Raw genomic sequence first — 17,125 nt, forward strand, 5'->3', positions numbered from 1 at the left:
AGTGAAGCAGAACGTGTGAACTTAACCACTGCGTCACCGCACCGGCCCTTCTCTGTCCCTTTTGCCCAACAGGAACATCAGTGTTCTGAAGAGAAGACTTCAGAATCCCTTTATCACCTGAGATTCAGTTGCAGTTTTGGAAATTTTCAAGCTCTACTGGAAGCTTGTACACAATATAGAAAGTGCCTTTTGAACAATTGCCACAACCTCTAAAATATTTGACATTTTCCTTCTCAAATCTGGTGCTGCTGCCTTCTCTGTTCTGCCACTGAAGGGCTTGCTTGCTCTAGTGCCCCTGCGAGCGTGCAGCGGCTCTGAGTGTGAGCAGAGCAGCAGCAGCCCTGGAGCCCGGCTGGATGCCGGTGCTGGCTGACCGCAGGCCTGAGTCAGAGCCCGAGGGGCGGGCTCAGCGCTCTGCTGGTGTCTCTGATGCACAGCAAAGCTTGAGAATCGCTGTGTTAGAGGAATATGGAGGCAGGACATGCCTAAGAAATAACGTTGAGGGAATTTCAGTATGAGGTATGCCTTCTGCATAAAAACAGTAACAAAGCGATTTTTTTTTTCATTTAACTCCATTGCTTTGAGAAATGTTTCTGACGTGGGTGGGGAGTGTGTCACGGGCTGACTTGTCTATTTTTCTGCACTGTGTTCTTGGTGAGTTGACTCACAAGATGCTAAAAGTAGACCACATTCAGAATTCAGCTCTGTGCGTTTTCTCCAGCTTTGGATTGATTGTGTACAGGTACAGTTCTAGCTGACGCTCATGCTGATGAATGTGCCTTCTTCGTGTCTCCCAGCACTTCAGTTCGTCTTTCCTAGGCTGGTCTCATCTCACATTGTGCTCTGTCTTACAAATGCCGTGGAGCACAAAGCTGTGCACACCAGGATGCAGGAAATGTATTATCTACTGATGAGCCAGATGAATAAGAATTGTTTAAAGTTCCTTAAAATGATGGTATCGTATTTGGACTTTAATATTGTCTCCAAATGTGACTTTGTTCTCACATTTATTCAGACCTCAGACCCAGTCACAATGACAAGGACGTGGGTTCCATAGCTGAAGAGAAATGGGATCTGCTGTAGAAGTCTGTGAGGTTTTTCAGTAACAAAATGCCTCTGTTCGTGCTGTGGAAGGAAGTTAGCGGCCCTTTTGCAGATACGGCGGGTCAAACACCTGGGGACAGGAGGTCACCAGTGACCTGACAGTTGCAATCCTTTCCTGCATGTTAGGAGTAGGTGGTTAAATACGCCCCTCTCTCACCCACGTGCCGTCGTCTCCTGAGCACTTGGCTTTCGTTTCCTCCCTTGACGTGTGCTGGAGCTGCACACACGTTTCTGAACATGGTTCGGCTTCTAGTCACTTTTGAGCTTGTCATCCGTGAAAGTGTGGGATGTGCATTGATTGTCTTGAGGAGCCGAGCAGGGTCAGCACCTCTGGCCGAGGCACTGTTAGTAAGTCGCCAGCTAAGAGTGAGACCTGACCTCCTTCCTTCTGTTTCCATGCCTGCCTTAGAAATTAGTTGTTCTTGGCTGCATGGGTGAGGCGACTTCTTAGTCTGTTTTTAGCTTTTTTCTTGGGCAGGTAGGGAGAGCTTATTTATCTGTTGGGTTTCGGGGGCATGAACGTATCTAAATATGTCATTACCATTTGCTCCTTGGGGGCAGGCACAGAACAGGCTCTTGAGAACTTTGTCTTCCCTGGTGCTGCTGAATTCCAGGAGAAACAGAACGGTGCTTTGACACCGGAAAAGGGATTGGGAAATAGGTAACATTTAAGAACTGAACCAGCACATGATTTATGCGGTCTGAATTCCAAAACACCCCAAAAATTGAAATTTTGAGTTTTTGTTTCAGAGGGAGGAGAAATGATTTAAGCCTGGATTTTTGGATGAACTCTTTCACATGCCTTTTCTGCCTAATGCTTTTCTACGAATAATGTCAACACTTAAGTATCTTCTGTGTTCTTTTCGTGGTATTTAATATTATATATTCTTCAGTAGTTTATGCTTCTCCCTGTGTATGAACTTATGTACATTCTTGAGTGACTCTAGCTCAAGAAGTTTTACTGTACTTTGTAGAATTGGATGATATGGAGAAATGTCACTCCATTCAGATACCCAAGTTTTGGGTGGTGACCCGAGTCATGACATGAGGATCACATCACCAGAGAGAATGTGACAAAGGTTAATTTGTAAATTATGCCACTTGTTGCTTGTTCATATGCTTCTGGTCATCAAAGACAATGTCTTGACACTGCAAATGTGCTGTCTGTGGCTAATGTGGTTTGTTTTCATTCCTTAGGTGCAGCTATCTTCTTTGAATTCAAACACTACAAGCCTAAAAAACGGTTTACCAGCACCAAATGTTTTGCTTTCATGGAGATGGATGAAATTAAACCTGGGCCAATTGTAATAGAACTGTAAGTGACACACAGTAGGAAATTAGCTCTAACTGAGTGGTGACTAGTGTTTCTTCTTAGTATGTGACCTCCGAATAGATCAATCATCAAAGGATTTGAAACAGTGGTTTTTCTATTGTGCTTACAGATACAAGAAGCCCACTGACTTTAAAAGGAAGAAATTGCAGTTATTGACCAAGAAACCACTTTATCTTCATCTACATCAAACTTTGCACAAGGAATGATCCTGACCTGACTAACCTGGAACTTCTGTGAACTTCACCACTCGGTAGAAAGCATCATAGCTCTGTGTAGCGTATTCACCTTTCGACAGGCAGGAAGCGAGCCGTACCCATGCCAGGAGGCCGGAGGGGGTCCGTTGCACAGCTGTACCACAGAATTCAAAGTCCAGCACATCACTGACATCTAAGACTCCTTTGAATACAGGCTTCTTGTAGATTTTGAAACATGTTTTTACTTTTCTATTAATTGTGCAATTAATAGTCACTTTTCTAATTTACCACTGCTCCTGCCCTGCTTCCTGGAACAACACTGTTGTGGGTAGGATGTGCTCCTCTTCAGAATTAATACAGCAATAAGAATGTGCTCAAGTTTACACATCTGTTCACTTCTGCGCCAATATGCTCTTTTGGTTTTTTTGATGAATGTCAAACTTGGGGCTGATGTGGGTAGGATAGGATGGCTGCTTGGAGAGGAATGGGGCCGATGGTGCCACCCCAGGTCCGTCTGGGAATTTATAGGCTGCTCCTCAGAGGCCTAAATGCACCTGATCTCATGGTTTTCCTGCTAAGCATAGAGTGCCTTGGCCAGAGCAGTGTCCCAGATGGGACTGTTTCCAGGTGGGAGCTCGGATTTTTCCCGGTGACCCGACTGTTTTTCTGAAAGTGAGCATATTTTCAGTCGTGTTGATTAGCTGTCCTTCTACGTCACATTGTTACTCTTTCTGATGGTGATTCTAGGGTTAGCGACGGAACCATCTCAGAATAATTACAAATTTGCAGATGGGTTTATACTGTCTTTTAAATCATGTACTCTAAAAATAATTCGAGTCAGATGCTAACAAGATACTGCAGGAATCACTGCTGTTTTTCTGACAACTGATTGTGAAACCTTAAAACCTGCATAACTCTCTTAGAGTGATGAGTATGCAAAATCTGGAGATACTCTATTTTTTTTTATATAGGTAGATAGGATTGCCATTTATTTCCTATTTAGATATATTGACATTCATCCATATGGAAATATGCAGGTCATTAGCTTATTATAATTTGACTATTTACTTTTGACTTAATGGGGCATAAATAAAACTTTCATAGTACACACAAGGTGGATATTTGATACACAGAACATTAAGATTTGGGGTGGGCTTTCTGTGGGTTAGATGTAGAGCCCACATATTTAATACTCATTATTTTAAATGACCAATGCTAGCAGGAGAATGCAGTGCCAGTACTTGGCCTATTTTTAAACTAGTGTAATAACCCTAGTCATACCGTTCAGTACGTTTGCTTTTTAAAATAAGTAACCACGAGTAAGTTGTTCTAGCCCTTGCTCTTCAGGAGATCTAGCCTTTCAGTTGTCTGTGAGGTCAGTTCTGTTTATTAAGATGGATATTAAAAACTCTAGGAGCCTGAAAGCATTCTCAACCAAATTTAGTCTTGTCTCTCACCTTGATTAGATTTCATTCCAAAAGGATTCAATCCACAATAGCTGGCGAGGATGAAGCATTTGCCTTAATAAATTGCTTGGTTGTTCACTCAACTCTTAGACTGAGTTGTCAGCCCCCAGATTGTAAGCTCCTCAAGGGGCAAGAACCCCGTTTTCTCCATGTCATGTAAATTTCCTCAGGTGCTTGGCAGCACTCTGTACCCTGTGGAGTACTCAGTACCTTTTGTTTGATGTTGCTGACGAGACCTAAAAAATAATCCCTTAAAGAACCTACTATTAAAATGTAGCAAAACTGACTGTTCTTTCTCTTTTCTTGTGGACTCGTAAGCCACGTCTGTCAGTGATCATTTATATGAAGCAGCATGTGCTATCGTCCACAATGTATGGTTTCCATGAACTACAGATGCCTTTCATCCGTATTGTTAGTGACCCTGTGGACAGCAGAGTGGAACACTGCCTGGTCTTTTGCGCCATTCTCTCCCCCCAAGTGCTCTATCAGACAGTGCTAGTGCTACACTGCTATTCACAGGGTTTTCATGGCTGATTTTCAGAAGCGGGTGGCCAGGTCCTTCCTCCTAGTCTGTCTAGTCTGGAAGCTCTGCTGAAATCAGTCTACCATGGGTGACCCTGCTGGTAGTTGAAATCCTGGTGGCATAGCTTTCAGCATCACAGCAACACGCAGCCGCCACAGTATGACGACCGACAGGTAACAAACCCAGGCCGTGGTGGTGAGAGCATGGCATCTTAACCACCAGGGCTGGCTTCATCAGTACTCAAGAAGCTCAAATTGAACACTGTGTGATTAGCTTATCTTTAATTCAGACCTGAACGAAACAACGAGTGATTGTCTTGAAGCAGTGGACACAGAATACTCCACATCCCACAGATTGTTTACTTTCCGTTGGAACAAACCAGCCATTGAACAATAGCCACAACTATAGCAGGAATGTTGTTAGGCCAAAACATTGTTCCTTCGTAAATGAGATGCTTTTAGCAACTAAGCCCTGAAATGCAATTAGCTGTAAACGACTTCTGAAATAGATGTGACTTTTGAGATGGCCGAGTCGGATGGAACTGAAGGCTGATGCCCCGGCACCTTCTGCCTACGGGCAGCTTGCCTGGGCTCTGCTGCAGACGTGGTGCAGAGGCTCAGAGCGGTGGCGCTTACAGCAGGTTCAGAACTGCTCAGGGACGTGACACTGCACTTCTCTACAGCTTAATCATGTTTCCATAATATGATACAGAATAAACACCAAAAAAAGATTGAGGTAAAAATGACCCGCTTTGATTTAAAATAGATTTAATTTACCTTTCCTACTTATTTTCCTAATTGGTATAATCTATATTTAAATGCTATTGAAAATTAGAAATGATATTAACTTGATCATTATTTTGTGTCTGAAGAGACTGATATAGTCAAAAGTTGTATTTGTGATTTAATCTTATTTTACATGGTTAAAAGTAACCTCTGCTACTAACTATGGAGTTTCCCTCTTAAATTTCTTCTACTCTTGATGTGAAGTGGACGGACATATAGACGGAATTCTCTTCCTTTTTTCCATTTCTTATGAATTTTGAAAGTCATCTTTGTTCAAAGATCCTTATCTTTCTAAAGTGCTGTCTTTTACTAGGTTATATGAAGACCTGTTGTTTCACAGTGCAGGCTTTGCTTTTTGCAGGGCATTCTTAGTGGACTAAATATAGCTGTGACAAGCCGTGGTCGAGGTGTCAGTGACATCATTCCATCACAGAACTGCAGAGGCTGAGAGAGTATAGTCTAACAGGAAAGAATACCAGCCTTTTATAGTTCTGATCTAAAACTTCGTAAAATGTGCTATAAAGTTACTATAATTTGAAGAGTCTAATGAGTTCTTAAGAAACATTGTTTAAAAGACATGGTGTAGTAATGGGAATGGGATGGCTTTAAGTATGGTGTGATCCCAGATTCCTAGATGTGTAAGTGCTAACATTCAAATATTAATTCTGTAGTATCAACAGACAAAAGAACCGAGCATGTTACAAGCCTTACAATCTTAAATCATTCTTTCTAATATTATACTCTTCTGGTCTTTTTTGTTATATTGCTTGAAAATCACTGGCAAGGTATGGGAGAAAGAATAGACTAGAATTTTTTAAAACAAATTTCCTTACTTTTATGGTCACAACACATCATTTTCATTTTTCTGTCAAGCACCCTTAATGCAAGAATGGTGAAAAGCCACAGAACAACAGGTGCAACAAGTCCTTCTACTAATGGAAACGCATACTCAGGAAACCACCTCAACTAGGCAGTGAGAGTCACAAGCAAGCACATGAATGCCGTACAGATGGGCCCACTGGCTTTCAAGGAAAAGGAAGACGTCAGTTGTTGCATTCTGAGGTTGCCCCTCCTGTGTGGTGAGCAACAGGGCTGCTGCCAAGTCACCATCTCCAGTTCTGGGAGCCTGAGTTTGCATGTTTCCAACATGGCACCCGTCTCATGAGAAAAGAATCCAATGAAGCAAGAGACACGTGGGAAATATTAATAAGGAAATTTTTATGAACTGTTACTACAGAGAACCTCAGCAAGAGGGGAGAGAGTGGCGTGATCTTTTAGTAAACATTTTAATGTAACAGTCTTCATGACCAGATATTTTAAAAAATCAAGCTTATAAACACTGTTGCTCCGTATTCAACCAATGTGCACTAAAAATAGGATAAAGGGAATACGTGTTCTTATAGCATTTCCACAGGAAATGTTATTTTTCATGACGCTCTAAATCATTTAGCAGTTACATATGCTACATTAATGAAACACAGGTATTCTTTATTGCACATTTCAAAGTTGTAAGAAGGTGCTAGATTCCGAGGTGGTATCTATTTAGGGGGGAAAATGATATTTTTTAATTGATTGGCTCAAAAATGCACACTGCCAGGGCAGCTTAGTTCTAAAACCTTTGAAAATAAACTTTTGGATTTTGAAGCCAATAAAATCCTTTACTGTAACCCAAGAGTGCACGGTTCACCTTCTCTTGGACGAAGTGTCAGAGGTCCCTTAGGGGCTGTGTTTTAAGGCCGATGAGGAGTCCTTGCCACTGCTCTGTGAGTCAGACGGGGGCTCATCTCGAGAGCCGGAAGGTGGTAAGTCTCTTGCAGCAGAAGGTGGATAATCCTGGGGGCCGTGGGTTGGGGGTGGTAATCGGGCACCAGGAATAAAGTATTCTCTCGGGACAAAATTGCCTGGAGGTGTAAAAGGTGCGTGTCCCGGTAAAAACTCTCGAGGGTCGACAGGCAGGTCCCCTTTTCCAGGTGGAACACCTGGTGCATATTCTCTTACGCCTAGTGGTGGGCATGGACCAGGACCTGGAAAAGTAAAACAGAAGTCATGTAAATACCTACAAACATATCTAAATTTAGAGGGTTCCAGGTATGTTCGTCTTTAATTGCTCACAACCCTAGAAGTCAGGTGGTGGCATCCCCACTGTGTAGATGACGCCACCTAAGGCTCGGCAAATTGAAGTTACAGGCCTGTGGCCAGCCCGCCATGAAGCAACACAGGCAGGATTTAAACACGGCTCTACCAAGCTTGTGTTTTTTCTACTACACAGTTCTGCCACCTTTTATCTCTCAAGAGCTTGGTTTGTACTTGGAAGTACCATGTGTCACACCAAGATGACAAATTATGAAGTAACACTTCATAATCACTACAACAAAGAAATTTTGATAAAGGCAATTCCATTATCTACTACTGTATCAAGTAAAAACTCATGCAGCAACTCAGCATGGACCTAACATATGCCATCGTAATCAAGATGCTTACCCTAATTACACCTAATTAAATTCAGCAACATTCACTAGGCAGCTATGAAATTCCACCTTCTCTTTAACACGTCCTTCCCAGTTAATCCCAGCTTGGAGAGTGACGGCTTAATCCCTGCCTCTTTTACACTCTCCGACCCACTGCTTATGCTTCCATTATGGTGATTATAAGCTTTATGTTGTAGTGTGTATGCAGCTGTGTCCTACAGGACAATGTAAGCTCCTGGAGTCAGAAGAGGGACTGAGTTCTATCCACCCCAGGGTCTGGTACGTAGCCACAGATGCTCACTAAACCTCTGCAGCAGCAGTGTTTCTGGCTTTCTGTAATAGCCCCTTTCTCCTTGTCTACGGAGATACCTACTGCCCATCTCGGTATAGGGATGTTATGTGGCATCCCATGTGCCCCAAGAAACTTGAGGAAAAGTCAAAGTGTACCCAGCCAGCTTGACCCTTTCACCACACAGCCCTGTAACAGCCACTGTTAACATCTGACCAAGAAACAGAGAAGATGAGTACACTTTACAAGTCAGTTACCGCTGTTCTATAATCATACCGAATTGTGGACCAAGTGGCTGAGGTCCAAAGGGCCCGCAGAGCTGGGGAGGCGGTCCATACTGCCTGGGCAGTGGAGGCCCGGACAGTTGAGGCGGCGGTCCATACTGACTGGGCGGTGGAGGCCCGGACAGTTGAGGCGGCGGTCCATACTGAGTCGGCGGTGGAGGCCCGGAGAGTTGAGGAGGTGGTCCATAGCGAATGGGCAGTGGGAGAGGGCCTCCCACAGGGGAGCCCATGAAGGGCACCCCTGGGAAACGAGGGGGCCCTTTTGTAGCCATATTCACCTGCAGAGCAGAAGCAATTAAAGTTCTGAAGTACTCTGGTATGACAGACAAAAGCACCAACACCAGTAAAAGCTGAAACCCAGGGAAGCAGATGTCAGGCACTTGTCCAAACAGCAGAACCAGTGCAATGAAACTGCACTCCCATTTGTTCCCACTGACAGACAGCTCAGGCAGGTGAAAGGGTGGCACAGGAGTCAACAGTTTCACCGTAGTCATGTTGTTGCTTGTACATGCAAGTGGAAGGGAAAGCAGGACGACTGCAAAGGATATTAATGGGGGTGATTCCCGACTAAACCCATACCATACACATTGTAATCTATTTCCAAAGCAACCCTCCCTTCCCACATCTCCGCAGTAGCTCATTATTTCCATACTAAGAACAGAGAGAACGAAAGGGAATGAAAAACCCCTTCTCTCTACATGTAGTAATAGCTGACATTCCGACTACCTTCAATTTCCTTTCACATACTGCCGCTCATTCTCAGATCTCTAAATCTCTACGTCTGATGTCTTGTTTTACATATGAGGGAAGAGAGAGAAAATAGGAGATGATGTGGTGATGGTCACACAGCAGGTAACAGGCTGAGCTGGAGTTCAACATCCGGTCCGATCCACATCCATGCTCTTCCCGCCTCTGCCTCCCCCTCTAGCGAAGGCGGCTCGACTCTCAAATCTTCTACAGGGGTCTTGGGTCTTATCCAAGCTGCCCCTGGATAAAAAGATCTCTCAAGAGATGTGTACTCCTGGAGTCCTGCACTGAAACTTGGAAGTTTTTTCCAACAGAAACAATGTTGAATATGCAAGCGAGGCAGGCGCCGCTTTCTATCTACCTTCATTCACCAGTAGTACCGTACTGAACATTACAAGATACTGACTAATCCTTTCGTATGGGAACTGGGGTTGGAAATTCTAAATAATTAAAATCCACGTATTTTGATTTCAACATAGAGAAGCCCTGTGAGGTCTGATCAGAGGTCTTGCCAGCTGTAACTGCTATGCAAGTTACAAGAGAAGACACTTACATGAGCATGATTTAAGGCTACTGCTGGGAACTGGCCCAACTACAGATGGTCACTATTGGGTATTTCACCTTCAGCAAACATTCTCCAGTTACCAATCTGTAATTTCAGATTATTCAAAATAGGGTTTGCCTAGTATGGAGATATTCTTGAATAGCGAGCTTCCAAACAAACGCAGTAACGACGAGCCACGCACTGCATCACGGCTCACTCTGCCTTAGACCATCCAACTCTGAAGCACACCGTGTCAAGCTGCAGCGGGGACTTTGCAGTTTGTGGTTCATTAGAAAGGCCGTTCTAAACAGGTTAATCACCTGACCAAAAGAGGCAAGAGCAGAACACGACCAACCAACCAACCAGTCAGACTTCAGCAAGCCAGCAACACTTCCAAGCCCAGGCAACAGTAAGATCAATACTGCCATGCAGTCTAAAGAAAGCGGATCCGGGCCATGCTCTTCACATCTTTTCCAGAAACAGCCCGCGTGACCAGCTCAGCCCTGAGCCTCGAAGGACTTACTGCTCCGGGAGGCTCAGCCAAAGATGTAATGCTGGGAACTGAAGGGCCTTCAGGCTCTTGGGGAACAGTTTGCTTTTTCAAAAAACAAATGAGAGAGTACAGATAGAACAGAACACACAAACAGGAGATGGACGAGGCAAAGAGAGGGTGTTGGAGAAAAAGTGACATGTTTCCTGAAATACCGAATTCCAATCCAAAATGACTGCAGAATTTACCTTGCCCTCCTCCGTCACCTTGGCAGGGGAAGAGCTTCTCGAGCCGCTGTTCATCGTGGGAGCTGTGCCAGATCCTGCATCTGCCAAAGGCCAGAGAGCTGACTGAGACTCGTTCTGACTGAAATACTCTTTCAGGAAGAACGAGAAATCCTGTCCCCCTTCCTCCACGACCTCAGACTCTGTGAGCACACTCAGGTCCTTACCAGGGGCAGAGGGTTTTCCAGATGCCTCAGACGACCATCGAGGACGAGGGAGAGGCCCGTCCATTGACCCTTGAGAAAGAAAGAAGAGAGCCCTTGCATGGATTTTTCAGAAGAAACAGAACACCTGTGGACAGGTCAGGGTTTGACTCTACCCCGAAAGCAACATTAAAAATGGGTCTCCCAGTACACATGAGGGGAAATCACAATTCCTGCACAGACTCCAAGAATTAGAGAAGAACTGCCGTGGACTGAGAGAACAGCAATAAAGCCCCACGTTAATAAAGCTGCTCGGGCGCTCCAAGCTACAGGCTGGACACAGCTGCACAGGGCGAGCTTCTTCAGCCCACATGTACACTGACTTTCATGTGTGATCAAGTACTACAGACATCTATGATTAGAAATAGACTTACAGCATCTCATATTATAATGAGGAGAAACTGATGTATGCTGCATAAATTATAAAGTCTTAAGGCTACTTTTCAATATTTAAGAGAGAAACTCATAGAAATTTAAGGATAAAGGCTTATACTTCACAGTAAAAAGTTCAAAAGAAGCAAAACCAATAATAATAAATAATATTTATATATACGTACTTATATATGAATATATTTTATTTATATATGTATAAGGTAATATTAATAATACTAAATAAATAAATGCTTTCTGTTCTAAAGCAGATCTCACAGTAGACTATTTATTCTCCAAGATAAATTAAGACATTTTCTTCTCTATAAAGGACAGACCCAAATTCTAAAATGTTGTTTACATTAGAATTCTCAAATAAAAGGGGAAAAAAACTCTTGAAATAGTTTATTGCAAGGTACCACGTGAATGCTCACCAAATTCACTTCTAGGCATCTCTCTTCGACCGAGCGTGGCAGAGAGAGGTTGCGCGGGTGGGTCTGCTGTCAGTGGAGGGGATCACTCTCCACCACTCACAGGAGACGGGCCATAAGAGCCATTCTGGCTCAGAGGACCTGGGGACCACAGTGAACCATTACCACCTGAAGGCAATCTTTGCTTTCTGAAGTTCCTGGGATTATTTCTAGGGCATTATAACCATTAAACACAGAAATAAAAAGTAATTTATAGGGGCCGGCCCCGTGGCCAAGTGGTTAAGTTCACGTGCTCCGCTTCAGTGGCCCAGGGTTTCGCCAGTTCGGATCCTGGGTGCGGACATGGCACCAGTCATCAAGCCATGCTTAGGTGGCATCCCACATGCCACAAGTAGAAGGACCCACAACTAAAATATACAACTATGTACCAGGGAGCTTTGGGGATAAAAAGTTGACTGCTGCCCTTTAAAAATGCTCCCCAGGACCAGCCCCCTGGCACAGTGGCTAAGTTCGCGCACTCTGCTTCGCTGGCCCAGGGTTTGCCGGTTCGGATCCCAGGTGCGGACCTACACACTGCTCATCAAACCATGCTGTGGCAGGCGTCCCACATAGAAAATAGAGGAGGATGGGCATGGACGTTAGCTCAGGGTTAACCTTCCTCAAAAAAAAAAAGTGCTGCCTACCTCTCTGGGGAGCATTTTGCATGTTGGGTCTTCCTGGCATTGGTTTTACAATCACAGGTTCTTCCTGCAGCATGGCCATCTTTTGGGTCATTTCCAATAATCTTGAATATAGAGAAAGAATAGACTTAAATATGAAACAGAAAATCAATTCCTTATTAGATCCCACACAGCACAGCCTTAAAAAACTTCCAAATACACTGGAAAAACAAGTATCAAAATCCCATACTTGTGTCGCAAGTTAGAAGATTCTCCTTTCTCTTCAGCTATAGCTCTTTCTGCAGCACGAGCTTTGAGCTATTGGAGGAAAAAATACCAAATTCAGTTGTGGTAGACTATGCACAAAATAAACGAAAGGAAAAAAAAATCTTACCCAGTTATCATGCGCTCTCTTCTCATGCACAGCGAGCTGAAAAAGAGAACACATAAAAAAATATGTTTAGGGATTCATTACAATAGCCATTTAATATTATAATCGTCTGTATTAAGATGCCAAAGAATTCTGCAGCTGTAGGGCAGTATAATTATTACCTGGTTTTTAAATGAGCGCTCGGTTTTCTGTAATTGATCCTCCATTTCTTCAATTCTCCACCTAAGAATAACACTTGATTTTATCAACCAAAGCTCATTTCCTCCTTTATTTTGACCCCAGGTTCAGATTCACAATCTATCCGATCCAAGTGTGTCATGCAATTAACCAAAGCCTAGAAAAGAAGCAAAATGGTATTAGAAAGAGCCTCTCAACGTTAATTAAGCAGATTTCTTGAGAATTCATGAGAATTAAGCCTGTATTCAAGAGAATGAACTTACATCAACCGTATCATCTTTGTGAGTGAGAGCCATTTCCAAATCTTTCTGAGACTTCTCAGATGACTGGATTTGCTCACTGAGTTCAGCATGCAATTTACTCCAGTCTTTGATTTCCTGCTGCAACTGAAAAGTTAAAACACATGAATTTCCAAAGGTTAGGGCTTTCACACTGGAGACATCAGGACCACATGAACGAGACAGGGGAGCAGTGAGCCACGATCCTCTCTGGCCTGTCACCATGGCCTTGGTTAAGGCAGAGGGGAGAGGCTCCAACCCTCAAAACTGCAGCAAGAACCTAAGAGCTGTCAGGGAAGCTGAACCAGCCTACTGCATCCTTCAGAAAATGATACCCTACTCAAAGAATCCACTTCCAGGAGGAACAGAAGGGCACGTCTCACTATCTGCCAAGTCCAGACTCCAGAGCACGTAATGCTCCCTTGGTCAGTGAGGCATTAACTGCTCAACGGAGAGTCATAAAGACCTAATTCTTTGGTCTAAGAAGCAAATCCATTGCCCACTTGAGGCTATTCAAGTTACTAAACAACACTCTGATAGCTACAGGAAATTGTACAGAAGAGCAGAAATCCAGAACAGATGGAGAATGTATACATGCAATTTAGGGAGCGTGGTTTAAACTTTGCGTACCTAAGAATAGAATCCTGCATACATATTTCATTTCCTTAAAAACAGATCTGAGAAAAGACACTCAAGAGATGATGATACTCAGTTCTCTAGTTTACATAATCTATGACGTTGACTTTTCTTTACCTGCTCTTTCTTCTTCTTAAGTTTAGCATTTTCTTCCTGAACCCGAAGGCATTCAGACCTCACTTTCTCTTCACTGAGTTTAGCTTCATTAAGAGCAATGTGAACCTAATGCAAAACACTCCTATTAGTGAATTAACTCCAAAGAAACACACAAAAAAGTTACACTTTCCCAATTAGACATCATATATTTTTCATTTTTTGCATATTCTAGCACACATCAAATGTGTGCTCCTCAACAAAACTAAGACATTGTATTAATATTCTGCAGGAACCATGGGCCACTTTACCTCAGAAAATTCTGAAGCATTCAGTGAAATAACATCCTTTAACTTCTCTATACATTTCTTGCTTTCCGATATCTGTCATGTGGAAAAAGGACATAAAAATGTATTAGGATTTCAGCAGAAACACTGGGATATATGCCAAAAAGAAGAAACATTAACAAAACATATCCCAGAGCCATCCTCTACATATCAGGTAAAAGCAGGTATCTAGTTTTAGCCTAAGGAAAACAGTCAAGAATATAAAGGAAATGAGGAAAGAAGAAAATAATTGGAGGCATAACTATTGCATGCCACCTACAACCCTCTTGGCTATGAGATAACGTGGTAGATGACCAGACAAAAAGGTGAAAGCAAAGAACATGAAAATAACTTTCAAGTAAACCAGTTCAAATCCATGGTTTTCCCTAGTGGTAGAAGAAAAAAAAAACCCAAATCACTGTAAAAACTCTTTTGCCTGAACTAAAAATGGTGGGACTTGAGGGAGAATGGACAAATCTCAAGTATAGAAGAATTCCAAAGAATTTATGAAGACACTGCCTCCGCAAGGAGGAGGAACGGACTCTTCACCCTTTAACTGTGGGTCGTGTACAGTCACTTCCTTCCAAAGAGGACAGTGTGCAAAGGTGGAAAACGGGTCATTTTACAGTTGAGAAACCTGGCAAATGCTACCTCACCAGGTGATCAAGCTTAACCGGGTGTGTGACATATGGGAATCCTCTCTCCTCTCGCTGCAACTTTTATGTAATTCTAAACTGTTCTGAAATTAAAAGTTCATGGAGGAAAAAAAACAGGCAGAACAAAACAAAACAAAGCACTAGAACTGTTCAGCTGGGTTGTTTCTCAGCCATTCTGTGTGTTTCGGAGGGCAGAACAAAGTAATTTGAAAATTACCCAAGGCTGAGGACAAAAATACTTCCTAGGACCATTAAAATAATAACTTGCTGGATTAGCATTTAAAATTCCATAAAAATGGACAAAAGGAGGTTCAACTTCCCTGACTCCCAAGCCTGCTCTAGTTAGGGCATGGGAGAATGCAGAGTTCAACCCATCCAGTCTTGAAAACAGTGGGCAAGCCAAATTACAGTAACACTTAGCAGCAAAACTCTTACCAAGTCCTGATTTTTGGCATTCTCTTCTCTCAGATTCTAACATAACATGCAGATTTTCAGCTGTCTCATCCAGAATTCTATTAGTTTCTTCGAGGTTCTTGATTTTATCCTATTAAAAAATATATATTAAGATTATTCATAATTACTCTTTTTTTTTTGTTTTTAGAATGTAATATCAAAGAGAAGGGATTTTTACCTTAAATTTAATGGCTTCATCTGAGAGAATCATATTTTGTCTCTTGGTTTCTTGAATACGCTTCTTTGATTCCTTGATCTATATAAAAATTAAAGCATTTGGAATTCAAAAATATAAATTAAAGTCTATCAAAACTTTGTCTCCAGGTAGGTGACCCTTTAGGGAAGAATGTAGTTCTTCACACACACGACGATTGCTTCAGATGTGGATGGTTTGTAGGTAAGAATGAAATTTAAAAATATGATTTCAAAATGCCATAATAACTGAACTAAAGACAAGAAGAAATAATTCAAGCTGGAACCACAGGGGAAAAAACTAAAAGAATAATTATACCTTCTGTTCATAATTTTTGTACAAGTTCTGCATTTTCTTCGGTGATAGTCTTCAACTTCTCAGCAATTTGCTGTTCAGTGACTAAAAAGGGGGGAAATCCAGAAGATTATTAGGATCACTAATGAAACTGAATTACCCAATGTATTAGCAGCAAAGACATGCTATCTGGCACTGTGAGGGAAAGGAAGTTCTTAGCATAACTATCATGCATTTAAAAAGCAATCTGGAGTTAATAGCTAATAAGGGTGTAAAAATATTAAAATTTAAAAAAAAAAAAATAAGAACCCTTATTTCAACAAGATTCCAATTTAAATTTATTTCAAAGACAGCAAATACAGTAAAATATTTTTGCTCCATTCCTTTCCCTCTTGCAGCAGTTTTCTTCTCAGAAAATGTGATCATTTCAAGGATATGTCATTTGCAAAGACAGACAGAAAACACAAGCATATTGATTTACATCTCTGTTCCTCAAATTACCTCCTTAAATAAGTATACACTACACTAATTAAACTATCAGCACAGGAACACTGTTCCCATGTAATAAACCTGCGTTACGTCAACATTCAAAGCCCGTCTGCCCAAAATTAAACTAGTCATCTTCCTACTCCCACAATTTGTTCTACCTCGTCTCCTATCTCAGCTGGCAGCATCACCATGTACTCTGTCATCCCAGCTAATAACCTAGGATAGGTAAACCTTCTGGAGTTAGTAAGTCGATCAGACATCGTAAGGCACTGTATCTACTTCCAGCTTACATAAAACTCATATTGAACACCAATACTGAGGAAATAGTACAAATAACAAAATAAGCTTCAATATTAACGTTGGTATATTCTATTCTTTACCTAAAAGAAAGAGAAATAAAATCAAGCTTAAATATTTACCTTGGTACATTCTACTCTTTACCTAAAGGAAAGAGAAATAAAATTAAATTTGACGTCAAAACTTTTTATTAATAGAAACAGTACATTTCCTTATACAACAGTCAGATTATAACTAAATGAAAATTTAACAAGTTTGGTTCAGCATAATGATCCAAGGATAAAAAATAAGGTTAAAAAGTATTTCAAGGGGCTGGCCCCATGGCCGAGTGGTTAAGTTCTCGCGCTCCGCTGCAGGCGGCCCAGTGTTTCTTTGGTTTGAATCCTGGGCGCAGACATGACACTGCTCATCAAACCACACTGAGGCAGCGTCCCACATGCCACAACTAGAAGAACCCACAATGAAGAATATACAACTATGTACCGGGGGACTTTGGGGAGAAAAAGGAAAAAAATAAAACCTTTAAGAAAAAAAAAAAATAAAAGTATTTCAAATGTAATCAGTGATACTTCATAAATAGTTTCTGATAGACAAAAGCACTAAGGTAAATACCTCATTTTGCAACTAAAGATATGTTTATATCTCTATTAAATGAGCACCAATCTTATT

The 17,125-nt window shown here is 42.0% G+C and overlaps 2 protein-coding genes across 4 annotated transcripts in view; one reads left to right on the forward strand and one right to left on the reverse strand.

The window, feature by feature from the left end:
- The window catches only part of AIDA (axin interactor, dorsalization associated), a 44,919-nt gene extending 40,536 nt beyond the window's left edge, over positions 1–4,383 (forward strand). For all 3 annotated transcript variants that reach the window (XM_023632711.2, XM_070256037.1, XM_023632713.2), the window contains 2 exons: positions 2,302–2,419; positions 2,547–4,383. In XM_023632711.2, the coding sequence (XP_023488479.1) occupies positions 2,302–2,419; positions 2,547–2,643 (215 nt within the window). In that variant the 3' untranslated portion in view covers positions 2,644–4,383. The remainder of the gene's footprint in view (positions 1–2,301; positions 2,420–2,546) is intronic.
- Positions 4,384–6,603: 2,220 nt separating this feature from the next.
- MIA3 (MIA SH3 domain ER export factor 3) overlaps positions 6,604–17,125 on the reverse strand; it is a 38,959-nt gene continuing 28,437 nt past the window's right edge. Inside the window, 20 exon segments of the mRNA XM_070255761.1 lie at positions 6,604–7,429; positions 8,439–8,724; positions 10,261–10,332; positions 10,476–10,555; positions 10,679–10,747; positions 11,518–11,655; positions 12,198–12,298; positions 12,424–12,491; positions 12,568–12,603; positions 12,726–12,844; positions 12,847–12,898; positions 13,005–13,127; positions 13,773–13,877; positions 14,060–14,131; positions 15,166–15,196; positions 15,198–15,274; positions 15,362–15,439; positions 15,695–15,707; positions 15,709–15,775; positions 16,579–16,600. Of these exon segments, the coding sequence (XP_070111862.1) occupies positions 7,122–7,429; positions 8,439–8,724; positions 10,261–10,332; positions 10,476–10,555; positions 10,679–10,747; positions 11,518–11,655; positions 12,198–12,298; positions 12,424–12,491; positions 12,568–12,603; positions 12,726–12,844; positions 12,847–12,898; positions 13,005–13,127; positions 13,773–13,877; positions 14,060–14,131; positions 15,166–15,196; positions 15,198–15,274; positions 15,362–15,439; positions 15,695–15,707; positions 15,709–15,775; positions 16,579–16,600 (1,917 nt within the window). The 3' untranslated portion in view covers positions 6,604–7,121.

This window comes from Equus caballus, chromosome 30, assembly GCF_041296265.1.
Source record: "Equus caballus isolate H_3958 breed thoroughbred chromosome 30, TB-T2T, whole genome shotgun sequence".
Classification (NCBI taxonomy): domain Eukaryota; kingdom Metazoa; phylum Chordata; class Mammalia; order Perissodactyla; family Equidae; genus Equus; species Equus caballus.